The sequence below is a fragment of the Branchiostoma belcheri genome, unplaced genomic scaffold, assembly GCF_001625305.1.
Source record: "Branchiostoma belcheri isolate BF01 breed outbred unplaced genomic scaffold, Haploidv18h27 scaffold209, whole genome shotgun sequence".
NCBI classification, from domain to species: domain Eukaryota; kingdom Metazoa; phylum Chordata; class Leptocardii; order Amphioxiformes; family Branchiostomatidae; genus Branchiostoma; species Branchiostoma belcheri.
In genome coordinates, this window is record NW_017803591.1 from 109,261 (window position 1) to 136,894 (window position 27,634).

Genomic DNA, 27,634 nt, shown 5'->3' on the forward strand with positions numbered 1-27,634 from the left:
CCCGCCCAAGCCAAGATAGACTGAACACCGGACTTGTATTGAGATATGACCCAGGGGGCCTAGGAAATGTGGTCTTCTTGGACAACTGGCTTTCTTATACAAAAAGCATGGTGACAAAACTTGACAGTGAACTAGAAAATCCCAGTAAACTTTCCACTAATTTTACAGTAGACTGCCCAATTGACCCAAAGTGACCTGTGCGGAGCCATTTTACATTGTGCAAAGACTGTCATGCTGTCAAAATCAATGGCAGCTGTCATGCTATCGCTCTTTTTATTTCATGATCAGGCCACACCAATTTAATTTCTTGGTTAACGGATTTTTCTAGAAAAATAATGGAGCGGGCGGGCGAAAAAAAAATAAAAGTAAAAACAGGCCAAGGTATCCTATTATGGCCCAAAATGGTAAGATAGGAGCCATGAAGTCAACACACCAGGCTGGTTCAAAATTTAAACAATGAATTTTGAACTTTTAATGATACTACTGCATTGAAAGATGGAATGACTGTAACAAGTAGTAAGAAAAGGACTGTTTTCAACTGTTCAGGGCAAAATAGGAGCATTTTGCAGTTGATTCTGAATTTTTATTTTTATTTGCAAATCAGAAAAAAATGAAGCGGCGGATCCGTTAACCAAGAAATTAAATTGGTGTGGCCTTAAGAAAAAATATGTGCATTTTCTCAAGGTTTCATGTAACGTGATCAATGAAACTGTAATTTCTTTAAGTGTAGCATATGCTGTCCTTGGTGCTGAATTGCTGGTTAAATGTATTGCAGTCATTGGAAACTTGTTTTTCTGCTAGTTGTTTGACGTGTATGTATAGCCTGAGTGTGTCTCATACAGCGTAGGAAGCATTTTACATTGCACAAAGACTGTCATGCTGTCAAAATCAATGGCAGCTGGCCAACTCCATCAAGAATTGGACAAGCTTAGGCAAGCACCTTAATGCTACCTCTATGGGAAAAAACTTGGGTCCAGGAAAAAAGGTTGTTATGGCCAGATGGCTGGCTTGTAGAGGTGGTCTTTTATGATCCCACATTATGCTTGAGGAAGGAAGTTTTTGATACTGTGCACTTACTATCTGTAAGTGCACAGTACCAAATGTATAAACTGAAGATATCTATGATAGAAATGCTCCAACGCTGCATGATGTTTTTTCAGTGAGTGCCACAAGGGTCAGTGGATCTGCACTGACAACGAGTGCCCACAGGAGGAGGAGTGCCCTCCCCACATGGAGTGGACAAACTGCAAGAGCAACTGTCCTCGCACCTGTAGCAACATGCATATGCCATACCTCAGCTGTCCAAGGGTAGGTCAACAGTTACACCCAGTACAAAAGAACAAATAGATTTAATATGTTGTACAGTTATGATGTTGAAGAAAAACTAGGAAGTGCTAACTCTATCTATGCAAACATTTATCTTCAATCTAATTTACCAGTGCAATGGCTAAAACAGAATGGGAAGACTGGGAGGTTGTGGGTTCAAGTCCCTGCCGGGTCATACCAAAGACTTTAAAAATGGTACATTGTACTGCTTCCTCTGCTTAGCACGCAGCATCTTTGAGAAAGATTATAGGAAGGTCAAACACACAATCCTACAAATGTACCAGTAGACTAGCCCCATGTTATAGTGCTTGCACAACTGTGTAGCCCAAGGGCTAAAAAAATGAGATGGGCACCCCCGTCACTCTGTATCAAGTGGAACTATCTATGGAGCACAAATTCTATCATTTAATGATACTATAAGTTCTTTTAAAGTTGTCCTTTAGTAATACTATGCATCAGCAATAATGTTTTTTTTTTTACACTTACATATATTTAGGGCAAGTGTATTGCTGGCTGTGAGTGTAACAACATGACAGTGTGGGATGGTGCTAACTGTGTCACTCCCAGTGACTGCCCATGTTACCACGGTGGTCGCAGCTACCACGATGGAGAGACCATGATGGTGGACTGTAACACTTGGTGAGTCCTCTCTAATACTGTGTAAAACATTGAACATAATGTCTACACAAACTGTAACACTTGGTGAGTTCACCCTTATACTCTCCTCATACACTGTCAAACATTGAACATAACATCTATACAAACTGTAACACTCAATGAGTCCTCCCGTATTTCCTCATAAACTGTAGCACTTGGTGAGTCTTCTCTTCTACTGTCATTTCCGCATACACTGAGTAAAACATTGAACATATTATCTAGTACACAAACTGTGTGAGTCCTCTCTTATTTCCTCCTACATGCAATATAATAGCACAAAAACTGGGTGAGTCTGCTCCTACACTGTCATTTTATCATACACTGAGTAAAGCATTGAACATAATATCTACACAAACTGCAATTTGATGCAAAATACATACTCTATGTTACCCAACTTACATGTACCTGCAAAGAGTACATGTAGCTTAGAAAGACCAAAGAGTTACTAATAATAATAGATCAAATGTTTTGCAGTACTCCAAGGTACAATGTACAATGTATATTCCTTTCCTATTCATTAACCAAATATCCTAATGTTTTACAGCACCTGCTCTGGCCGTACCTGGACATGTGAGAACAACGAGTGCCCCGGTATCTGCTCAGCCTACGGAGACCCTCACTTCAAGTCCTTCGATGGTCGCCAGTACGACTTCCAGGGCGAGTGTGAGTACGTCATCGCCAGGAGCACGGGTAACAACGCCCAGCAGTTCTCCATCTCGTCTGAGAACATCCCCTGTGGTACCAGCGGTGTCACCTGCACCAAGTCCATCATCTTCACCATCGGAGAGGGAGACAGTCAGAAGACACTGACACTTGTCAGGGGACAGGATGTGCCAAAGGTTTGTCAGCAGAACTTATTGGCTAGCAGGGCACGAAATACATTTGTACTGGGTTCATGTACCTTAGTGCAGGTAAAGTTGGGGCTGTGCATGTACAAAAATTTATCTGCACCCAACCTACACTGGCCCATGTACTAGGTTTATAGATACATGTTGGTGTATGTGTATGTGTATTTTTATTTGCTGCATTGTCTGCTGCCATCTATGAAGTATAATTATAAAACAGATAATGACAATGGTTTCTAAACAGTTTTAGTATGATCCACATTTCTCATAGTCTGGCTAGTGTTTAAGTCTAGACTATATTGTACATTACATAGAAATGTTTTTTGTTTGCCATTTTTACCATATCCAGCTGCCACGAGCAACGCCATAGCTTCATATGGTATTCACAAAAACCTTACACTGCATGTAGGTAGTAAGTAATATCATATACCTAATAAAGATACCAAATGAAATAAGACTGTCAAAACTTTACAGTATTTTAGGTTTACAGTATTTATTCTAGTAAAGAAATGCAGGTGAGTTTTCATTTCAAGAGGTACATGTAGAATGTAATGTTTATTTCTTGCCATATACAGGAGAGAGACACACCATTCCAAGTGGCCCAAGTTGGACTGTACGTGTTTGTGCGTACAGACATCGGTGTCACTCTGCAGTGGGACAGGGGCACACGTGTCTACATCAAGTTGGAGACAGTGCACAAGGGCAAGGTAGGTAGTCATAGATAAACACATTAACATTCAACTCACATTTGATACCATTGAAGCTATAATACTAACTATCAGTCTATAGTTACAATGCACGGATGTGTAACTTGCATTATGTTTGTTACTTCCATGTATAGAGGTATTGTTTTGGATGGCTAGGCCGTAGATTGTGTGTCTGCATAGACAGCAGGTTGACAGCACGTGGGTGGGGAAAAGACTGACAGGCAGCATGACATGAGGTCAAACGATCAGACACAGGAAATGGGATGAACTTGAGAGTAGGTTGGCAGTATGTGGTATGGAAGATTGACAGGCAGCATGTAAATGTTTAGGAGGTCAAAAGGTCAGACACAAGAAATGGGGCCCGGGGGTGAACTTTGAGATCACAAAAACCCAACATATTTTTGCAAGTGAAATCTTCAGTTTCTTGTAAAGTGTTGTGAAGCTTCCCTAACTAGTACATGTACATTTGTAACAGGTGGAAGGTCTGTGTGGTAACTACAACGGAGACCAGCAGGATGACTTCCTTATGCCTAACGGCCTGACAACAGAGCTGGAGACAGAGTTTGGTAATGCCTGGAAGATCCATGACTACTGTGCTGATGCTGGAGTCATCAAGGACACCTGCACTCTCCACCCACACAGGTAGGGGGAGCTGCTCAACATAGTTTATCAAAATGATGCAGTTTAAGAGTGTGTGAAATTCTGCTTATAGATGCTTGTTAGTGTTAAGCCTCAAACAAGCTTCTAAGACATGATGATTTACTAAAATTAAATCAGTTACACTGTCATACTGTATTGTGCTTTGCTGTAGTCATTTTTACTGTGGAAGTAATCTGTAAGCATAAGTATCATTGAATAACACCACTGAATATTTTTCTTGACCTATGATGTCTACAGAAGTGGTATACTAGCTTGGCATTCACTTTTTTTTGTTTGACTGAGAAGAATATGTTCATTTTCTCTAGATTTATGTAATGTTACTACTGAAACTGTAATTTCTTCAAGTGTAGCATGCTCTGTCCTTGGTGCTGAAATACTGGTTAAGTGTATTGCAATCATTAGAAAGTTGTTTTTCTGCTATGTTTGTGTGTGTCTCATGCAGTGTAGGGACTAAAGCTATCCTCACACTACAATTTTAATTGATATACACTATCATCAGTATCACTATCAATTTCTACTACTACGTCAGAATAGTACTGCAGTTGCAAGAGCCACCACAATGAGGAAAGATTAGAATCCATGGTACATGTGTGTAAAGACTCTCACTCTTTTAAAACCCTTGCTAACACAGGAAAGCCTGGGCCCAGAGGAAGTGTGCCATCATCAAGTCTGAGCTGTTCAGGACCTGTCACTATGAGGTGCCCTACCAGGACTACTACGAGCGCTGTGTGTTTGATGCCTGTGGCTGTGACAGTGGTGGTGACTGCGAGTGTCTGTGTACCTCTGTCGCCACCTACGCCCAGGAGTGTAACCTGCACGGTGTGCACGTGCACTGGAGAAGCCAGGAATTCTGCCGTAAGTAAAATGCGATGTGGAGAAATGAACTGTGACAATTTTTGGGGCAGGGACACTGCAGAATGCTCTTTCTTGACGTTTTAAAGCTGAAACTAGCTTGCTCTCTGACATGCTGTGTCCTTTTTTTTTTACTTCTTGATTTGATTTGATTGATCAAGAAGAATATATGCATTTCATTCGATATCAAGGAAATTTCATCAGATTTTCAATTATAGTAATATTTTAGCATATAGCAGGACCTGTCCTTGGTGCTGAATTAATGGTTAACTGTATTGCAATGATGGGAAAGCTCTTTTTTACCTTGCTTTAGAATCGCTTTAAGGATACAAACACAGAGAGGTGATATCTGATGACGATTTCCCTATCTATTGTACTTCTGATACATTTGAAAAGGATCCTCTCAGGTGGCTTTAAGAGTGTTTGAGCAGTCAAGATGTTCTGCCCTTACAAATAAAGTGATAAGACTTAATCCTTATATTCTAATGTTGTTTTCCCACAGCCATGCAGTGTGGAGGCTGTACCAGGTACAACCCCTGTCTGAGCGCTTGCCCTCTGACCTGTGCCAACCACAAGCACTGGGCCACCATCCAGTCCGAGTGTCGCGACATGTGTGTGGAGGGCTGCGACTGTCCTGAGGGCAAATACATGAACGAGGAATACGTGAGTCTTCCAATTATCTCTTTCTCTGCTTTTACTATATTCAAACCTCTGAAAGAGCTTAGAACAAGTGGCTGTATGGTAGATATCCATAGTCTGTTGTCCATCCCTATTATATATGTATACTAGTAGCTATCAGGTCTTTCTATTCCTTCAGAAAGGGACAGAGAAGACAGATAAGCTACAATAGGGTGGATATAACTGTACTGAATTTTGCATTGTGACTTGAAATGTGTGTTTTAATGTTCTATGCTTCTTCTTTGTTTCTTCTCACAGGAGTGTGTGCATGAAGAGGAGTGTACCTTCTGTATCACCCTGGATGGTGTTCCTTATGATGAGGGAGAGAAGATCCTGTCCATGTCTGATGACTGCAGGAGTTGGTAAGTTGGTCTATATCTGTATAATTTGTGACTCATTTGACTGGCTATGTTTTTTTTTTTAAGCTTGAACCTGGCAGACTGGAGGATTTGGTAATGGAAGATTTTGCCATCTGTTACTCGCCATCTAACTCTAGACACTCAAAACTCCTTTTTGCTGGGGATGTTTCTTCAGAAAATTTCTGTCAATTTTTATATGTAATTATACTGATGTTTCTTTTCCCCAGCTACTGTGTGAACCATGAGGTTGAGTGCCTTGGTCTGCCATGCCCAAGAGAGAGTAAGTACAGACTAAGGAACACACAATTAATATGATTAAAGACAATAGTCGCTGTTATTGAAATGTCTGGTATTTCTACATGTAGGTCATGCACATGTAACTACCTAACAAGCAGCAATACTTCACAGTGTAGTTGTACAATATCATTCAATTACTTCTCATAAACATGATTTCTTTCTACTAGGTGTGTTTCTACCATGCAAAAAAGTTGAAACTTTGTTTAACAACTATAATAGGATCTGTCCTTGGTGCTGATTTATTGGTTACATATAATACATTGATTGGAAAGCTATCTTATTACTGGCATTTTTAGATTTATTTAACAATTCTCACCTCAAAATAAGGCTCATATTACCCACTCATGGCTGGGTCACAATAAGGGACTATAAAGACAGATGTTTCTTTACCGTAGACTTAAAAAGGTTGTACCCATTTGGGAGGCATTCACAGGGAAGCTTGTTCCATAGTGATGTAGTTCTAGGAAAGAAGCTTCAGCTTGGAAATTCCATTTGAGAGATGGAGTATGGAGGAAGAAAGGGTGAATTGTTTCTGTAGTAGTTGCAAAACGTGTCCTGGCCAAGAGGTTTGAAGTGGGAGCACAAGCAAGTGAAGTTCTGCAGAGCATTTGCCATGAAAATAACAATAGAGTATTGCCAGACTTGCAACATCACACCTTTGTGAGAGGGGTTTCAATAACTGATGTTTTCCATATCATTTCACAACCCAGCCTCCACCCTGTGGATCCCCACCAGCACTACTCTGACCCAGCCCCCAGCGATCACCGTGTGCACAGAGTGCAACGAGGGGTGGACAGACTGGATGAATGCTGGATACCCCAACAGTGTCAACGGTGGAGACTACGAGACCTTCAGCGTGCTGCGTCGCCAGTACAGCTTCTGCCTTGATCAGGAGGTTCGTATTGTCATGTAATCTGTCCTTAATAGTACATTTAGATCTCTACCTCTTGGAATAGTTGCACTGAAATCCCTATAACAATAGCTTGATTCTTTAACCTTCAACCTGTTAAGGTAGCCATTTAACATAGCATGCGTATTCCAGTGCTTAGCAACCCTGTCTCTAGTGACTAAGGGATTTGTAGTTTGAATCTGTTGTTGCCCACCTGACATGCATGCTACTGTAAAGGGTCACAGTCCTTTGCTCCACTGTCCATGGTACTTGTCAAAAAGAGCTAGGGGAATTTTCCTGGTACCATTAACCTGTAAATAATGTACATAGTGTCTGTCTCTTCTGTCATGACCAGTGGGAGAGTATTTCTTCGGTGAGCTAAAACTCAATTTCCTTTTTCAGGACCAAATTTGTATTGGGTACAGTGTTCAGCAGCAGGGATATGGTTAATCAAATTTAGGTCCACTACTTTTTACTGAAAGTACAAAAGTGTTTCCCTACTGTAAGTAGCAACAACTTATTTCTGGCTGCTACAGACTTTATGATTCACCTGTTTTTATACATGATTCCAGGTGGTTGATGTTGAGTGTCGTGTGGCAGAGTATGGTACACCCTACAACCAGGCAGGACAGAATGTGAAGTGTGATGTCCTGAATGGACTGACCTGCAACAACAATGAGCAGTCACCTGTGCCAGAGTGCTATGACTATGAGATCAGGTTCAAGTGCCAGTGCATGGGTATGGAAGACTTTCTCACTTTACTGCGTCATTCTTGTTGAAATGTATGAGTAATGCAAATGATGCTGAAAGCATGTAATAAATTAGACACATTTGCTGGATGAATTACTCTCTAGTAGATTGTCCTGTATAGCTAGATCCTATGGCATTTATATCATGACAATTGTATATCTAAGAATGGAAGAATACTTTGAAACTGATAAAAGAATGTAATATCACCATGATGTCAAATTCATCTCAGAGTCTGTATATGGGAAATGACAATCATGGTGATCATTAAGCAGACATCAATAGTTTGTAACTAATGTTTACTTCTCATTGTATAACAGCAATTGTTGTCCCTAACTGAAATGTTGTAGTTGTGTTCCTACAATATCAACTATCTTTCTACTCATGCCTGAATGATGCATGGAAAGAATTGACAATGATATTTTACTCCTACAGAGGGCCATGATGAGGTGTGTGTGACCACCAAGTCTCCAGTGTCCACCAGCGAACCAGAGTGTCCTCCCGAAAAGCTGGTGAAGTGTGCCTTCAAGTGTCGCCAGACCTGTCATGCCTTCCGCCTGACCCGTGCTGAGTGTACCTACGGCTACGACGACACCTGTGTGCCATACTGCGGAGAGTTCCAGGTGAGAGATCTTTCTTTTTTCACAAATGTTTGATCGATTCATCCAGAGAAGTTACTGAAGTTTCTTATACTTAAGCTCCTGTTCTGAAACAACAGGAACTATTTGACTCATTTGACTCATCAACCTTTTGTTTCCTATTGGACTATTAAAAATTTGTCTTCACCTTATTTTCATACTTCATACTTACGTACATATTTTCATCACCTGAGGGTGTTATATTGTACCCGTGACAATCGTGCAATAAAATTTGACTTGACTTGACTATAAATAAATAGTTTTTTGTTAGTATATTATATGTGTTGATCTTGAGATCTCACCAGTGTCACTGACGAAAGGTAGTGGATGCTACCTTAAATATCTGACCATTTCCAAAATCATATCCAGTTGCTTGAGTAACTGCTTTTTGTCATATCTTATTACCTGGATGTCTAACCTTAATCAACAATTCATCCATTTATGTATTTACTAATTTTATTACCTCACCCTAAGTGAGTTAAGTATTGTTTTTGCTTGTTTGTTTGTCTGCGTGTCAAAACAATGCACCTTATGCTTTACCAATCCAAAATGTGGTTAACCTTTGACAGATATCACAGTCCCCTGTTGATACGTTGTTTCTAAATGTTGTATTTTCATTGATTACATCTATAGGGCTGCCCTGAAGGCTATGTGCTGCGTGGACTTGATGAATGTGTGACAACTGAAGACTGTCCATGCAGGAAGGAAGATGGCACTGTTGTCCCGGTGAGCTGTAATTTCCATAAAACCTGTCTTTCAGTTGTATCTAAGGCTTGTTAATAAGTATTGCAGGCTCTGTCCTTGGTGCTGAAACATTGGTTAATTTGTTTTGCAATCATCAGAGAGTTCCCTTTTTTTTGCCAGTAGAAAAAATTGTAGTCAGTTCAAAGTCTCTACTTTTAAATGGCATGTCCATAAGAATACATACAGATAGGTTCTAATAAGGAGTGTGTGTCCGACAGGCTGAATAAAAGTTATACTAGTATATGGGAACTATGCGGCTCCAGATGTCTTACTGAGGGACGACTGTGGTGTGCTAGATGTTGGTTATCTTGAGGAATGAAACCACTCTACTATTTAAGTTCCGATAATGATTTATATTTTAATTGTGTTTGCACCTGTAGCCTGGTACATCCTGGAAGGAGGGTGAATGTAAGATGTGCCAGTGTTGGAACAACAAGCTGAAGTGTGAGGACATCTGCGGCTCTTCTGTCACCATCAGCAAGACTTCACATGGTACAACATCATGTCCTACACATCCATTTCTTCTTAATGTGCTACGTTACCAGTTCTGTCAGACCTCCTCGGTTATATTAAAACTTTTATGCAGAAGGAAAACATTTTTCATCCAGTCAAAGCACATACTTGTTTGTTTGTTAGTTTGGAAGCATGTCTGTATCAATTACATATTTGTCTAGGACAAACAGTCAATTTCAACTACAGTTGTATGATGGACTACCAGGGTGTATATCTACAAGTCTTCTTCTTTGTCAGTCAGTCTAGCAGACTATCTTCACGCCTCTGGTGACTTCCTGTGTGGCTTGGAAGTCTGGCCTTGGTCTTACAAGACTTAGTCTGTTTTATTCCCCTTTCTCCCCTGCATTAGGCTTTGCCCTGTGTGACAGCTGCATTGACATCATCTCCCGTAAGGTGAGTGATGACTGGAAGCTGCTGTGCATGGCTCTGGGCTGTGATGCTAAGACCATCTCCCGTGTGGAAGTGGAGAGTAGCGGTGACTCCTTCGTCTGCTGTTCCACCATGCTGAAGGTATGTCCTAAGTCATATATGTGTCAGCTATGTATCCAATATACATTTGTACAATTCTTGCTTACTGTAAATCCCAGCTGTAGGTAATGACTTTGAAGAAAAATTGTATCCGTTTGCCATTGGTACCAACATATTGTTTGTTTTGCTTATGACATCCCAGTTCATATTCTTAATTTTTTATTTGATAAATTCATCTCCTCTACTACTGTACAATGTCATATTTACTGATTGTTTAAACCATACTGTCTGTCCACAGCATTGGCGTGACACATGTGATCTGGAGTATGACAACAAGGTGGACGTGGTGTGCCGTGCCTTGGAGCACTGCGGCTATGCCGACTGCGCCGTGGAGGTTCACGAGAACTTCCGCATGGAGAAGACAATCTGCATGAGCGACGACAGCTTCAAGATCATTGCCAAGATTGTGTCTGGTGATTGGCTGGCCCTGTGCACCGCTTTGGGCTACAGCGATGATTTCACCAAGCAGGTGGGTTGGACTAGTTTATTGTGATCGCATAATTTTGGACTTATCAGCAGCATGTGCAGCCCAGTGGTTAGCCACCCTGCCTCTGGACTAAGAGGTTGGGAATTTGAATCCCAGCCATTGTTGCTCACGACACACTTGTGTGAGGTAAAGTTATTTGCCAAGTCAAATACTTGTAAAATGTATATTTTTTCTAGCCTCCAAGGTATGCAGGCTGCAAAAACATTGTAGCAGTTACATGTATTTTACAAAATGACGTTTTAAGAATGTCAGAAGAACTTCTATTGTTACATTCTTATGGACTTAACATGCCAATATCTCCTTACACAGATCATCAGCAAGTATGACACTGATTCGTACCTGTGCTGCTACCATGCCTTGCTTACATGGCGTGACACTTCAGACTATGACTACGCACAGAAGGTGGAGCACCTGTGCTATGCCTTGGACCTGTGTGGCTTCTACCAGTGCTCGCAAACTGTCAAGAGGGACTACCAGAAGGAAGTCGGTATGTGGTCTTGGTAAAAAGATGATAGATAATCCTGACATGCTCAAGTTTATTTACGCCATGATTTCCCTTTAAAAAAACCCAATATAATCCAGTAAGTAAAGTTTGTTTAATAAGTATTTTACAACACTTTTGCTCATACTTAAACAAGTTATAGAAGAACAACAATTGTACAAGGTTCAATGTGGCAACAACTATTGAACATAGTACAAAAAAGGTGTAGAAAAAAACTTACATGTAATGTTACAGTTGTACATGTATCTTATGTTCTGTTGTTCTGCAGTGGTTGCCACATCTCAGGTATCTGTGGTGTCCACAAGCAGCTCATCTGCCACAGTGTCCTCTACCAGCAGCAGTAAGTGTTGTTATCTTCCCACAGCTGTTTAAGAAAGACTGTTACATCTGCATCTATTTGTATTATTTCCTTGTTCATTTTGACAAGCATAAATACGTCAATGGTAATCTTGAGATCCTTTCCTTTTTTCTCAACTCAGGTGTCAGCACTGGCAGCACTGAGCATGTGTCAACAGGTGGAACTGCTGTCGGTATGTTGTGTTTTCATTAATTTTCTAGCCTCTACCACACATTTGCATTATAGAGCTTTGTTTAGAATCTAACACAATACATAATAATTATGCTTATCTTTTTTTTTTGCACACAGTCACGTCTGGTGTAGTTACCAACTATCAGACTGGTGGCACCCTGATCTCGAGCCGCTTCACTGCTTCAAGCACTGGAGGAACTGTCACCAGTGGTGAGACTTTGTCTCTGTTCTCACAAACATGACATCGCTAGGTTTAGGGGTTGATAAAAAAAATGTTGAAGTAAGAAATTTTTGTCCACAGCTACAAACTTATTTTTGACAATTGCATGACTCTTTATCACGTAATAAAATAAGTCATGTGAGGTAGGATTTTTACAGTTGTTCCAAAATAAAGGGTGAAGTTAATAGAGTAATGATGTTAATATTAATTTGTTTCTTTGTGTTAATACATTCACATCACAAAAATCTAGAGTGAATCCCTGTTTGCAGATACATGTAACACTGTTCTTTACCCTAAAACCACCACAGGTCTGACGCTCTGCGACGACACAATTGACTACATCTCCACTAAGATCACCACTGGTTGGACGTCCCTCTGTATTGCCCTGGGCTGCAGTAGTGACGTTATCCAGAAGGTACTGAAGGTGGGTGGTGATGACAACGTGTACTGTTGCAGCTACATGCTGAAGACATGGAGGGACAATGTTGACATCGACTACACAACCAAGGTAAGATCAAGTTTACTGAGAAAGGAACTTGTGGACCTGGTTTGCCTAAATTGCATCTTAATGATAAAGAGACTCTATAAAAACTTGTACAAAGTAAAAACCAATTTCATATTTATAAGTAAGAACTTAAAGATATATCTTAATAGAAAAAGGAATTGAGTATGTGAATTCTGGAAGATTCTGTCAATGTTGCCATGTATGGGCATTATTGGGTGTTACATGCCATGCAAAGATTACACATTTCATCTATCTTAACAATCATGTATCAACAGTACAACGCAATGAGATATACATTATGAACAATCATGTAAGTATATCAGGGGCTCATGCAAAGTGCAACAGTGTTGTCAAGCATTGAGAAGAGTGTTTCAAGGTGGTTTAAGATTCCTCTTCTCCTTCACCACATCAGCACTTGGCACTGAGGCAGGCCATCATCGTCTTCCACAGTTTTTTGCTTGTTGCAGTCTGTTGCGCCCCTCCTATACCCACAATTGATGTTTGCAAGGTCTCGCTCAACCGTTCCCCTCCAGGTCATTGCTTGGCCTCTTCTCCTTCTTTTCCCTTCTGGGCACCAGTTCAATACCAATTTTTATGATAAACCAACATCATGTTCCCACCTGTAGGTCCAGGTGCTTTGTGATGCCCTCCGTACCTGTGGTTACACCAGCTGTGCCACCACCCTGGAGCACAAGTTCCGTACGGAGACCTGCATCGCTCTGTGTGACCACCAGTTCGACATCTACAGCAGGCTCATCAGCCATGACTGGAAGGCCATCTGTATCGCCATGGGCTGTGATGCTGACCTCATGCACAAGTAAGGAATCTCACTCAGTTACTCACTATCTGGGTTAAAGGTATCCAATGCAATTTCAGGGTGGCAAAGTTAACTGGATTTTTTGGTCATTCTTTTAATGTGAAAGGTGAATCCCAGAGCATTATGACTGATATTGTTGAGGAAAAAATGCAATGTCACTGACAGAAAATGGTTGGTTTCTTATGGTTATTTATGGGTGGTACCCAAAAAATTAAGAGATGCCTCATGTAGCTTGTATATTATGAAATGCTTCCAGTATGAAATGGTGACCTCACATGTAGGTGAGTACAAATGTACATGTAAGTGTACAAGGATAGATTTCATCAAATATTAGGTAGAGAGAGGGAGAGGTTATGTTTTCTATTTGTGTTGTCATGTCATGTGTCATGTTGTGATGTCATCTAACGGTTAAATATAGCATTTCTTGATTCATCACATGCACACTTTCCCCCACCAGCTGTCAGTGATTGATTAACTGTGAGTTCTCATGTTGTAGGATTGAGACAGACTGTGGTCATGATGACTACCTGTGCTGTACAACTCTGCTGAAGACCTGGAGGGATACCATTGATTGCACTTACCGTGAAAAGGTAATGCTATACTTTTAGACATAAGCATATTATGTGCTTCTGTGAATAGTTTCACTATATTTGTACAGAATGCACATTTGAGTCACTGAATAAGAAGACTCTTTTTATGCAACGTGTCATGCAAAGTGTTTTTATTCAGCTGACAACAATTATATGTCTGTTTGGGACCGCATTCTACATGTATATACCATTCCCCATATACAATGTAGATACTTTGAATTTCCAAAATGTATTTGGAACACATCTATAGCAGCGATACCTCTGCAGTGAGGAAGGTGATAGAGGGTCACCAAAGTATCAGCTAAATAAAACTCTTGCTGAAAAAAAAGACTCTTTTTGATATATTATGCAGTGCCACTTGTTGTAAATTTATAGCTGCATCAGTTATAGCTGTGCAATGTGCAATGTTTAGGTGGAAGGCTGACACATACATGTACATGTGTTTATAGCATGACTGTTTTTATCCCTTGCAGGTTGACATCTTCTGCAAAGCCCTGGACATATGTGGTTACCATGATGTTTCCTATGACTGTCGGGAGACCTACAATCATGAGATCCTATGTAAGTTTTTTTTTACCTCAAAGAATATGTCCATAGCACATTATCATGCATATACATGTACATGTAGCCACTTTACATAAATGAGATGTGAGAGACATTCAACAAGTTGAATACAATAATAATTATTGTAATATCTATAATTGTATATAAGAAAGTAAACTTATCATATAGTTCATATCATTAATTATTTAACTAGGAAGTTGTTGTACTGTATATTCAAGAGTCCTTGTCTTACTGATAACAAGACGCTGACATTTGTACACAATGTCATGTACATAATTCACATTGTATGTTTTTCTTTCAGCTTCATCTAGTGTTCACTTAACCAGTGGCACGGGTGTTCAAGTTACTGGTACATCAGGTAAGGACTTTGATTAACTCAAGCTTCTTGAATTCCTAGGCCCTTGTGTTAAATTTGCTTCTCAAGTACATAAACATGGAATTGTGTGAATGTTTTGTAAGGATGATTTTTTTTTAATATCTAAAATTTCCATCTAATGTTTGCACCATAGGCTTGGCTCTGTGTGATGACACCCTGAAGATCATCTCTGTCAAAATCTCCTCCAACTGGAAGATTGTCTGTCAGGCTCTTGGTTGTGGAATTGACTTTGTGCAGAAGATTCAGCACAGTTGTGGTGACGACTTTAATCTGTGTGCCTACACCATGCTCAGGGTAAAGAAAATATTTTTTCTTTGATAACTGATGTGTGGCAATATACATATAAATTGACTAAAGGTGTAAAGAAATTTCTGTCTAACAGTGTCATGATATTTTTAAATTTCCAATTATACATTTAACATCTACAAACATAATTCTACAATCTCACACATACCCACTCTGAATGAATAAAAAAAATGCATCTAAATAGATGGCCGATGCAATGACCCCCAGAATAATGTATCAGTGCATATCTAAATTGTGCATACTTGGTGGGTGCTGCACTAGAGACCTCAAAGACACACTGTTTTTCAAAATACTTGATATGTACATGTGTAGATGTACAGAGTGTGATATGTTACCTGGTAATGGCTGTTATATTTTGCTTCTATTCCTTGTGTGCACATTTTTTTTTTTTAATTTTTTTTTTTTCAAAATAATCTTAATGGATTTTTTTGTGTGTGTGTGTGTGCAAAATTGTGTGCACATTTTGTATTTCAACTTCAATATCCTAACGGCTACATGAAATGTTTTTTTTTCTCCATTTAGGATTGGTGCGACTCTATCGATGTGTCCTACAGCGATAAGGTTACGTACCTGTGTCAGGCACTGGACATCTGTGGTTTTACTGACTGTGTGTCTATCGTGCAAGACAAGTATCGCACGGAATGCAGCCTGGTGCTGTCTGATTCTAAGATCAGCCACTACTGTGACACCATCAGCAGAGATTGGAAGGCCATCTGCATTGCTCTGCACTGTGATGATGACTTCATCACAAGGTATTTTGTTGTTTTTGAATACAGTAGTTACACAGATCTTTAAGCAAATAAACCATTCTTGAACCAACCACACAATGATGGATTTACTTCAAGATTCAGGAATGCAATTGAAAATGATTATTTATGATACTATCATTGCAAAGCATACTGTTCTGTATTCTATTTGTATTTTTGTGATAGAGGATACTGTCTTAATATTGCAGTGTAGGAATAGTAATTTGTGATGATGTTGCAAATATCCACAGGACATTTTAGATTGTATGATTCTTTATTATTGACTCAACAAAAGTACAGGGACTTCATATAGTCTACTACAATGAAGATCAAACAAAACTAAGAACATTTTGAGTGACTAAAGTCATCCACATACAGAATATCTAATAAAATAGTATATGGTAAACTATGTACAGAATATATTTTAGCAGCCAAATTAGAGATTTAACCATTCTCTAACACGCAGTCTCTAAGGCTAATGATTTGCCGTGGTAGTAGCCTCTATATACAATTATTTCCTATATGTCATGTCCTGTGCAGGATTGAGCATGAATGTGGCTCAGACCACCACTTGTGCTGCAACACAGCTCTGAGGCTTTGGCGCAACACTGTGGACTGCACCTACAATGAGAAGGTGGATCGCTTCTGCAATGCCCTCATCACTTGTGGCTACCTTGACCTTGCCACAGAGTGCAGGGACTACTGGCGTCATGAGATCTATTGTAAGTATCTTACTACAGTAATATGCAAAAAACAGTTTCTCAAGCACAGTGACACTGATGAAAGGTGCTACCTGAAATGTCTGTTTCCAAAATCATATCCAGTTGCTTGAGTAAGTATTTTTGGCGCATTTTCTTAGTACCTGGATGTCTAACCCTCATTGACGGACTGCTGTTAATGTAGTAGTTTTGATATGCTTGGAATCCAAAGTTCCTTGTTCAATAAGGTATGGCTGCAAATCTGTGTAAAGTGAGTAGTTTTTACAATTCCCAAGTAACGTGTTATTGTAAAAATACATGTCATGCTATATCCATTTTAGTGGACATTTGTCTTTGCATCAGCTACATGTATCATGAAAAAATTTATGAAACCCAAAGATACTAAAAGTGACTTGCGGCTGGAAGACATTGCTGACTTGGCGATTGTCAATCACGAAAACGACTAGTGGTCGACTGCACGAATGACAATGATGACTAAAACATATCATTTTTCTTAGTAGTGTTTGTGTATATCATAACAGTAACTGAGGTATGGTTGTGTCATTGTCATGTTGTTGTGTATAATGTTACCATAATGATTTCTTTTGTAGCCACTGCTAATGTCCAGACCAGCAGCAGCTCAACAAGTACTGTGGTCCAGACTGCAACCAGCATTGGTGAGTTGTCTCCCTCTACTATACAGAATTTTCCCATTATCTTGTATTGCATAATTATGGGTTCACCACACCACGAAGTGGTGTGGTGAAACCATATTGCTTTTTCTGATGTTTCTTCTCCTTCTCCTCCTCCTTCTCCTCCTCCTGCCATATCTTTAAATGGATTCAGCTTCTTCATTTTAGGGCCTAAGGTCCTGAAATTTGGTATGGAGGTACAGTGGGCAAATACCCCTAGGCGTTTTTTAAATTATTGTGATACAGGCTTTTAGAATGGTTTTATTTGAGTTTTTTGGCTGTGTAATAGCTAATGTATTACTGTGTAAGTGTGCAGTGTTTACCACATTTGGACATGAGTCATCACAATGGCATGCAAGGCATCAACCAATAGGCATGCAGCTTTCCTCTATTCTCCTTGCTGATTGGCTGTTGGGATTTAACTGGCTTAACTTCATTTACACCTGCACAGAGCCATGCCATACTGACAGTATGTCTGTATTCAAGTGTTTTGGTAGGTATTTTAAGCTTTCCTGCTCCAGCATTGGAATGCGGGCTATGAACGCTTCTTTTTATCTTGAAAATCAACAGTTTGCAATATGCAATCCTAACCAATAATGTAGGGAATAGCTATCCAACTGTTGTAGTCTTAGTTGTATGTTACTTCATACTATAGTTATATCATTGTAAAGCATTGTTTTCCCTTGTGTTTCTCATTCTTTCCCTGCCATGTGGTAAAATGTGGTGAACCCATCGCTATATTTGCTCCAAAGCAAATATTGGCCTTTCTAGTAATATTACTGTTTTTTCTTACTGGGTGGTTTAAGGTGTGTAAATATGAAATGCAGACGTCATGGATAGTCTTGACAAGAATGTATAAGACTTAGTCCATTTGATAATCAGTTATAATTTGTGATGCATGGTTGTGTATATGTACATGTACATGAATCTAAATATCAATACACTGGACATGCTTTTAAATGATTCTAAACATTTAACTTGTAGGTGGTAAGGTGACCCAAGGATATGCCACAGGGTCAACATCCACACAGCTGATTGTGAGCACTGGAGGTACAACAACTGGTAAGTAGCAAGTATCTTCAAATTTCAACCATCCTCCTTTCTAGAATTTACATGATTTATGTTTCCACCTCCAGACCAACTTTGTATGGCGCCATATCTTATACTTTTGACAAATGAATTCTGTCTTACTACTTTATCACTACCTTACAGTTGTCACCAAACCAGCCTTTGAAAATAATCTTCAACTGTCTCTACATTTAACTTTGCATATTAACTGATCGGATTCCCATAATCTCAATTCAAGGAAGTCATTGGTCAGCTTGATAATGATGTTTATTTTCACCAGGTCTTGCTCTGTGTGATGACACTATCAAGATCATCTGTGACAAGATTGCAGATGACTGGACTTCGGTCTGCATCGCCCTGGGCTGTAACGCCGACTTCATCCAGAAGATCATGGAGGACTGCGGCTCTGACAACTACCTGTGCTGTATCACCATGCTGAAGCTTTGGCGTGACACCTACGATCACGCCGACTACCACGTCAAGGTCAACGTGCTGATCACGGCTCTGCGTACGTGCGGCTTCACTCACTGTGCCACCACAGTCTACGAGAAGTTCCGTACAGAAAGCAGCGTGGCCCTCTGCGACGCCCAGATTGACATCTACTGCAGAACCCTGCACGGTGACTGGAAGGCCATCTGCATCAGCTTGGGCTGCGATGATGACTTCATCAGCAAGGTGGAGTATGAATGTGGCAGCGATGACTTCCTGTGCTGCCACACTGCTCTGAAGACCTGGCGTGACACCATCGACTGCAGCTACGCTGAGAAGATCGACATCTTCTGCGCAGCTTGCGAGGCTTGTGGTTACATCCAGATGGCTAATGACTGCAGACATTACTACCGCAATGAAGTGTTCAGTGAGTACTGTCAATGTTTTGGTCTTGTTTCAGAGACCTAAGTAGTATCACTATCAGCATGTTTTTTTTTCATGGTTTATTGGCACAAGAATAACTGTTACAGGGCACTATGCTTGATGCATTGTATTTTGGTGCTGTACAACCTTGGATAAATGTGTAAAATTCTGTTTCATCTACACTGTAACTTAAGAATGGTCAGGGGTCTCAAGTTTGAATCAGTCCTGTTACTCTCTTTGCTGTCTACATGTACACCAATATAATGGATAAATCATTTGTTTCATTAACTCAAGCAAATTCATACAAATTTGGATTGTCCAGAAATAAGCTCACCATGTTTAAGATGAAATGACTTAAATGACATAAAGATTTTTGATAAAAATCCTAAAGGAATCTGGTAATTTTTCCTCAATCTTGAATGTTTTATCTTGTTTCTCAGCATCAGCAAGTGTCTCCACTCAGTATACAACTGGAGGATCCGCTATCCATGTAGTGGATACTGGTGCCACCGCAACAAGTTCGACAGGTACACATACTACCCAGCATTATATTAGGTTGTTGTTTATGGTCTGTATGAAGGATTCAAAATTGATGAACATTTTGGCAAATTTTTTGGGGGGGTGGGGTGGTAAAAGATTCAGTGAAGCTGCCACATATTTTTTTTCACTATCAGTGTACATTGCTATTTTTTTATTTTTTCTTGTAGCACACATGCAGTCATCAGCTACATCGTGACTTTATGTAGTATACATTGCCAGATCTGCTTCTTTCCTACATGTAAGGGTGACTTTGATTCTGTACATACAACAACAACAACACATAGACTGGAGCAAATGTTTATTATTCTGCAGGCCTGGCTCTGTGTGATGACACCCTTCGTATCATCTGTAAGAAGATAACTGACTGGAAGCTTGTCTGCGTTACCATTGGCTGCGACAAGAACCTTGTCACCAAGGTCGATCAAGACCACCATGGTGACTCCTACTTGTGCTGTTTCACAATGTTGAAGCATTGGCGTGACAGCACTACCATCAGATACGACGACAAGGTTACTACCATGTGTAATGTCCTGAAGACCTGCGGCTACACAGACTGCTCCGGTATTGTTATGGAGAAGTATCGCACAGAATGCAGTGTGGTTCTCTCTGACAGTCAGATCCACATCTACAGTAAGACCCTGTCAAGGAAGTGGAAGGACATCTGCACCTATCTGGGCTGCGATGACGACTTTATCAAGAAGATTGTGGACGACTGTGGTACAGACAACTACCTGTGCTGCAGCACAGCCTTGAAGCACTGGCGTGACACTGTGGACTGCAGCTATGCAGAGATGATTGACATTTTCTGCTATGCTTGTACCACCTGTGGTTACCATGACATCGCAACCGATTGCAAGGATAACTTCCGCCATGAAGTCTATGGTGAGTTATGCATCAATATATTGTAAAGACTGACATGTAAGACGGTTATATTAAAAACAGGAATTTTATTAATTTTCTAGTATTTAAAAGCTGTGTTTGGGACAATCAAATTTTTTGTGTCAGCTGGAGTAAGATAGAAATTTACTTCCACTATACATTGTACGGTAAGTGTTGTTTTCTGTCATTTTTTTTTCAAGTGTTCTACCAATAAGAGGTCTCCTCAAAGCTTCAAGTTTGTCATGTTTTGGTCTGATTACAACTTGTTCACATACAACTCCCCAAGAGATTCATTATTCAGAGAACTCAAACAATTGATACAGTTTTGACACTGAAAACTATGTCCTCACAGTCACGGCAAGCCTGTCAACGACACATACTGTCAGTAGCAGCAGCTTCACAGGCACAGGTTCAAGCTATGTCAGCCATGTTGTGACCAGCAGCACTGGAGGGGAATCATCTGTGACATCTTCCATTGGTAAGCACACGTCATTACTTCAGCCCCAGGCCCAAGGAGTGTGTGGTGTGTGTGTGTGTGTGTGTGTGTGTGTGTGTGTGTGTGTGTGTGTGTGTGTGTGTGTGTGAGTGAGTGTGTGTGTGTGTGTGTGTGAGTGTGTGTGTGTGCGTGTCTTCATTGACAGATTTGTGACTCATCTGCAAATGGTTTTAAGACGATTGTCTACATGTAAAATGTACAAGTGAAGTTTTTAGGCTCAAAAAGAAACCGAAATATTGAAATTCATGTTATGTGTTTTAACCCCAAGCATGTCAAAATACGTGGACCTGGTCTTACTGGTAACACAATTGTGTTTGTAATAAGATGTAAATTTTATACTAATCCGACACACTGATTCTTCAACTCTATCCAGGATTGGCCCTGTGTGACGACACTCTTCGCATCATCTGTCACAAGATTGATGACTGGAAGCTGGTCTGCAGACACCTGGGCTGTGATGATGCTTTTGTCTATAAGTTCCAGCAGATGTACAGAGATGACACCTATCTGTGCTGCTTCCATGCTCTGAAGACCTGGAGAGACACCTTTGACAGCAGTTATGATGACAAGGTCAACCATCTATGCCTAACACTGCGCAACTGTGGGTATGCTCATTGTGCTGACACTGTATATAACAAGTATCGCACCGAGCATAGCTTTGCCCTGTGCGACAGCCAAATTGATATCTACAGCCATAAGATGAGTCATGATTGGAAGGCCTTCTGCATAGCTTTGGGCTGCGATCACGACTTCATCAGTAAAGTCGAGCAGGAATGTGGTCATGACAACTACCTGTGCATCAGCACTGCCCTCAAGCACTGGCGTGACACGGTCGACTGCAGCTATGCTGACAAGATTGACTACTTCTGTAGTGCATGTCATGCATGTGGCTTTACTGACATTGCCGTGGACTGCAGAGACAATTACAACAAGGAAACATTTGGTAAGATACATTCATTTTATTTATTTCTTCACTGACAAGTTTCAAATGAGAATGTTCTCATACATGATGTTATTTTGATGTGCTGATTAAAAGTAAGTCTGTTTCGTTTTGCAGTCACTGCTGGATCTAGCAGCTTCTCCACAGGAGGAACATCTGGCCAATACGTCAGTGGAGGCGTCCTGGTGACAGGTAAGTACTAAATTGCTTAAACAACAACAACTCAAGTTGTGTATTTTGAGCCTACCGACTGTATTCATCTAACGTGTTCTCTTTGCTTTGTAGGTTTGGCTCTGTGCGACGACACACTTCGTGTCATCTGTCACAAGATTGCTGACTGGAAGCTGGTCTGCAGACACCTGGGTTGTGATGACGATTTTGTTTACAAGATCCAACACAAATACCAGGACGACATCTACTCGTGCTGTTTCCATGCTCTCAAGACATGGCGCGACACCTGCGATGTCAGCTATGATGATAAGTTTAACATCCTGTGGAAGACACTGCACACCTGTGGATATTATGACTGCGCCAACACCATGTATCACAAGTATCGCACTGAGCACAGCTTTGCCTTGTGTGACAGCCAGATCGATGTGTACAGCCAGAAGTTGAGCCATGACTGGAAGAACTTCTGTGTTGCTCTCAAGTGTGATGATGACTTTATCAACAAGATCGACCTTGAGTGTGGCGGTGACAACTACCTGTGCATCAGCACTGCTCTCAAGCACTGGCGTGACACTGTGGACTGCAGCTACGATGACAAGATTGACCTCTTCTGCCATGCTTGTGATAACCGCGGTTACCATGACATTGCAGTTGTCTGCAGGTCCAACTTCCGCTACGAGTCGTATGGTAAGTGCATATTATCATGTGTTTATCTATAATTGGTTAGTTAACATGGGTGATATAGGAAAATCATGCCTAAAGAAAATTGCAAGCAATTAAAATAATGCATGTTGTTATCTTGGCTACAGGATTGGCTTTGTGTGACGACACCCTTCGTGTCATCTCTCACAAGATTGCTGACTGGAAGCTGGTCTGCACACACTTGGGCTGTGACGACGCATTTGTCCACAAGTTCCAAGACCAATACAAGGACGACACCTACCTCTGCTGCTTCCATGCCTTCAAGACATGGCGTGACACCTTTGATACCAGCTACGATGACAAATACAACATCTTCTGGAAGGCACTGCACGATTGTGGATATTACGATTGCGCCGACACCGTGTATCACAAGTATCGCACCGAGCACAGCTTTGCCCTGTGTGACAGCCAGATTGATGTGTACAGCCATAAGCTGAGCCACGACTGGAAGTACATCTGTGTTGACCTGAAATGCGACGACGACTTTATCAACAAGATTGAGCTGGAGTGTGGCGGAGACAACTACTTGTGCATCAGTACTGCTCTTAAGCACTGGCGTGACACTGTGGACTGCAGCTACGATGATAAGATTGACCTCTTCTGTCATGCTTGTGATAACCGCGGTTACCATGACATTGCCGTTGTCTGCAGGTCCAACTTCCGCTACGAGTCGTATGGTAAGTGCATATTATCATGTGTTTATCTATAATTGGTTAGTTAACATGGGTGATATAGGAAAATCATGCCTAAAGAAAATGCAAGCAATTAAAATAATGCATGTTGTTATCTTGGCTACAGGATTGGCTTTGTGTGACGACACCCTTCGTGTCATCTCTCACAAGATTGCTGACTGGAAGCTGGTCTGCACACACCTGGACTGTGATGACGCTTTTGTCCTACAAGTTCCAAGACCAATACAAGGACGACACCTACTTGTGCTGTTTCCATGCCCTCAAGACATGGCGTGACACCTTCGATATCAGCTACGATGACAAGGTCAACAAGCTGATCCTGACACTACGCACTTGTGGATATGATGATTGTGCCAACACTGTGTATTACAAGTATCGCACAGAAAACTGCTTCGCCCTGTGTGACCACCAGATCAACATCTACAGCCATAAGTTGGCCGATGACTGGGTGCACTTCTGCAAGGCTTTGAACTGTGACGATGACTTCATCAGCAAGATCGATCACGAGTGTGGTGGAGACAACTATCTGTGCATCAGCACTGCCCTGAAGCACTGGCGTAACACAGTGGACTGTAGCTATGCCGACAAGGTTGATTTCTTCTGCCACGCTTGTTATGCCCGTGGATTCGACGACATTGCAGTGGACTGCAGAAGCAACTACCGCTTTGAGTCCTACGGTATGTACTTCTCAAAAAGCTATGGCTAGTTCTATGTAAATATTGTTCACTCACACTCACTGTCTATTTAAGTGTGATATAAACATAATGCAGGCTGGCCGTTACATCTTCAACTCGAATTTCTAGAACACCTTTTTTACCTTTTAAAGTATTTATATTTTTCCTATCTTTTTCAGGATTGGCTCTGTGCGATGACACACTACGTCTCATATGCGGCAAGATCGGAGACTGGAAGGTAGTCTGCACAACACTTGGCTGTGACTACGCCTTCATCAATAGGTTCGAGGATCAATACCACAACGACGTCTACCTCTGCTGCTTCCATGCACTGAGAACCTGGCGTGATACATTTGATGCCACTTACGACGACAAGGTCAACATCTTGTGCCAGACCCTGCGTACCTGTGGTTACACAGATTGTGCTGGAATCGTTGATAACAAGCACCGCACTGAGTGCAGCGTAGTGTTTTGCGACAGCCAGATCGATATTTACAGCAAGAAGTTGAGCGCTGACTGGAAGGCGTTCTGCAAAGCTTTGGGCTGCGATGACAACTTCATCAGCAAAATCAACCTGGAATGTGGCCATGACAACTACCTGTGCATCAGCACTGCCCTCAAGCACTGGCGTGACACAGTCGATTGCACTTACGTGGAGAGGATCGATCTCTTCTGCCATGCTTGCGACACCTGTGGCTACCACGATATCGCAGTGGACTGCAGAGACAACTTCCGTCATGAAGTCTACGGTTAGTATACTGCTACTTCTAGGACCACTATTAAACTTCTAACAACACGCAGCTCTATCATGAATTTTTACAAGTTTACACAGACATTTTCTATCGATTTTTTTCTTTCGTATTACAGTGACGTCGAGTGTCTCGACAAGCTATCAAACGTCCTCCGTGGTGTCGACCCAGTCCGTCAGTGGCAGTGCTTCAACTGTTACAGGTATGCCTCTTCCATTGCAACTTACTGCCATTGTAATCATGTATTTATTTCCGTTAACAAGCTATACGCATTTTGTAAGTGTTAGAAGGTTGACATAATGTTAATTGAAGTTCCAGAAGTACTTGTGTAACATGTTTTGTGTCCTTAGGACTTGCACTGTGTGACCACACCTTCGACATCATCTGTGCCAAGATCTCCACCGACTGGAGAGCTGTGTGTATCGCCCTTGGATGCGATTCCGACATGATCATAAGGGTCGTCTCTGAGTGTGGCTCGGACGACGTTTTGTGCTGCGGCACTATGCTCAAGCTTTGGCGTGATACTTGGCATGTGGACTACTCCGACAAGGTCGACCATCTCTGCACTGCCTTGCGTACATGCGGCTACACAGACTGCGCCACCACTGTGTACGCAAAGTACCGTACTGAACACAGCGTGGCTCTGTGCGATGGCCAAATTGACATCTACTCCAAGACCCTGAGTCACGATTGGAAGGCATTCTGTCATGCCCTTGACTGCAGTGACGACTTCATCACTAAGATAGAGGTTGAGTGTGGCCACGACGACTACTTGTGCTGCGGTACGGCTATCAAGACCTGGCGCGACACCGTGGACTGCAGCTACGCTGACAAGATCGACTACTTCTGCAATGCTTGTTACAGCTGTGGCTTCGACGATATTGCCGTGGACTGTAGAGATCATTATCGCAATGAAGTCTTCGGTGGTTATCAATTTTCAAAAACTTTCACATATTTTGGTGCTATGTCTCTACACTCATTTCGGATTCCATTTTTTTGTTATTTCACTTAACGCTAATGTGTTAGTTTTGTTGCTTTCTTAGTTACCGGTGGATCAAGCGTCTTCAGCACAGGAGGAACATCCGGCCATTACGTCAGTGGAGGCGTCCTGTTCACAGGTCAGTCTACTTGCTTTTCATTCGCTGCGATGTTTAATATAGCAACCTTCCCCCCGATGAGATAGCTTAAATTTTAATATCTTGTATAACTTTGCGATTGTAACATGTTCTTACCTACCCCCGTTTGAAGGTTTGGCTCTGTGTGACGACACACTTCGTGTCATCTGTCACAAGATTACTGACTGGAAGCTGGTCTGCACACACTTGGGCTGTGACGACGCATTTGTCCACAAGTTCCAAGACCAATACAAGGACGACACCTACCTCTGCTGCTTCCATGCCTTCAAGACATGGCGTGACACCTTTGATACCAGCTATGATGACAAATACAACATCTTCTGGAAGGCACTGCACGATTGTGGCTATTATGATTGCGCAGACACCGTGTATCACAAGTATCGCACCGAGCACAGCTTTGCCCTGTGTGACAGCCAGATTGATGTGTACAGCCATAAGCTGAGCCACGACTGGAAGTACATCTGTGTTGACCTGAAATGCGACGACGACTTTATCAACAAGATTGAGCTGGAGTGTGGCGGAGACAACTACTTGTGCATCAGTACTGCTCTCAAGCACTGGCGTGACACTGTGGACTGCAGCTACGACGACAAGATTGACCTCTTCTGTCATGCTTGCGATAACCGCGGTTACCACGACATTGCCGTCGACTGCAGGTCCAACTTCCGCTACGAATCCTATGGTGAGTAGCAGTCTTGATGAAGAAGCAACTGCCGACAAGGGTATTTAATTTAAGCATTTACTGTCACTCATGCAGAATTGATCATGAAGAACGCTTGCAGGATATGTATATATTTTTTTATATCTACATCTAATTCCTGGCCTTTTCCAGGATTGGCTCTGTGTGACGACACCCTTCGTGTCATCTCTCACAAGATTGCTGACTGGAAGCTGGTCTGCACACACCTGGGCTATGACGACACTTTTGTCCACAAGTTCCAAGACCAATACAAGGACGACACCTACCTGTGCTGCTTCCATGCCCTCAAGACATGGCGCGACACTTTCGATATCAGCTACGATGACAAGGTCAACAAGCTGTACCTGACTCTGCGGACCTGTGGATATTACGATTGCGCCGACACTGTGCTCTACAAGTATCGCACAGAAAACTGCTTCGCCCTGTGTGACCACCAGATCAACATCTACAGCCATAAGTTGGCCGATGACTGGGTGCACTTCTGCAAGGCTTGAACTGTGACGACGACTTCATCACCAAGATCGATCACGAGTGTGGCGGAGACAACTATCTGTGCATCAGCACTG

At 41.5% G+C, this 27,634-nt stretch overlaps 1 protein-coding gene across 1 annotated transcript in view; it reads left to right on the forward strand.

The window, feature by feature from the left end:
• The window catches only part of LOC109469577, a 36,190-nt gene extending 8,607 nt beyond the window's left edge, over positions 1-27,583 (forward strand). The window contains exons 15-53 of the mRNA XM_019768111.1: positions 1,161-1,308; positions 1,823-1,965; positions 2,528-2,822; positions 3,404-3,535; positions 4,011-4,177; positions 4,827-5,050; positions 5,550-5,710; positions 5,984-6,087; positions 6,312-6,364; positions 7,092-7,276; positions 7,843-8,008; positions 8,453-8,640; positions 9,289-9,381; positions 9,780-9,891; positions 10,262-10,422; positions 10,679-10,909; positions 11,237-11,414; positions 11,698-11,769; positions 11,909-11,959; positions 12,076-12,168; positions 12,487-12,686; positions 13,310-13,500; positions 13,997-14,090; positions 14,564-14,651; positions 14,956-15,012; positions 15,164-15,324; positions 15,859-16,088; positions 16,623-16,804; positions 17,392-17,457; positions 18,457-18,534; positions 18,821-19,396; positions 19,833-19,919; positions 20,245-20,814; positions 21,164-21,289; positions 21,681-22,250; positions 22,365-22,439; positions 22,533-23,102; positions 23,225-23,794; positions 27,201-27,583. Coding sequence (XP_019623670.1) covers positions 1,161-1,308; positions 1,823-1,965; positions 2,528-2,822; positions 3,404-3,535; positions 4,011-4,177; positions 4,827-5,050; positions 5,550-5,710; positions 5,984-6,087; positions 6,312-6,364; positions 7,092-7,276; positions 7,843-8,008; positions 8,453-8,640; positions 9,289-9,381; positions 9,780-9,891; positions 10,262-10,422; positions 10,679-10,909; positions 11,237-11,414; positions 11,698-11,769; positions 11,909-11,959; positions 12,076-12,168; positions 12,487-12,686; positions 13,310-13,500; positions 13,997-14,090; positions 14,564-14,651; positions 14,956-15,012; positions 15,164-15,324; positions 15,859-16,088; positions 16,623-16,804; positions 17,392-17,457; positions 18,457-18,534; positions 18,821-19,396; positions 19,833-19,919; positions 20,245-20,814; positions 21,164-21,289; positions 21,681-22,250; positions 22,365-22,439; positions 22,533-23,102; positions 23,225-23,794; positions 27,201-27,562 — 7,810 coding nt within the window. The 3' untranslated portion in view covers positions 27,563-27,583. The remainder of the gene's footprint in view (positions 1-1,160; positions 1,309-1,822; positions 1,966-2,527; positions 2,823-3,403; positions 3,536-4,010; positions 4,178-4,826; positions 5,051-5,549; positions 5,711-5,983; positions 6,088-6,311; positions 6,365-7,091; positions 7,277-7,842; positions 8,009-8,452; positions 8,641-9,288; positions 9,382-9,779; positions 9,892-10,261; positions 10,423-10,678; positions 10,910-11,236; positions 11,415-11,697; positions 11,770-11,908; positions 11,960-12,075; positions 12,169-12,486; positions 12,687-13,309; positions 13,501-13,996; positions 14,091-14,563; positions 14,652-14,955; positions 15,013-15,163; positions 15,325-15,858; positions 16,089-16,622; positions 16,805-17,391; positions 17,458-18,456; positions 18,535-18,820; positions 19,397-19,832; positions 19,920-20,244; positions 20,815-21,163; positions 21,290-21,680; positions 22,251-22,364; positions 22,440-22,532; positions 23,103-23,224; positions 23,795-27,200) is intronic.
• Positions 27,584-27,634: the final 51 nt, after the last annotated feature.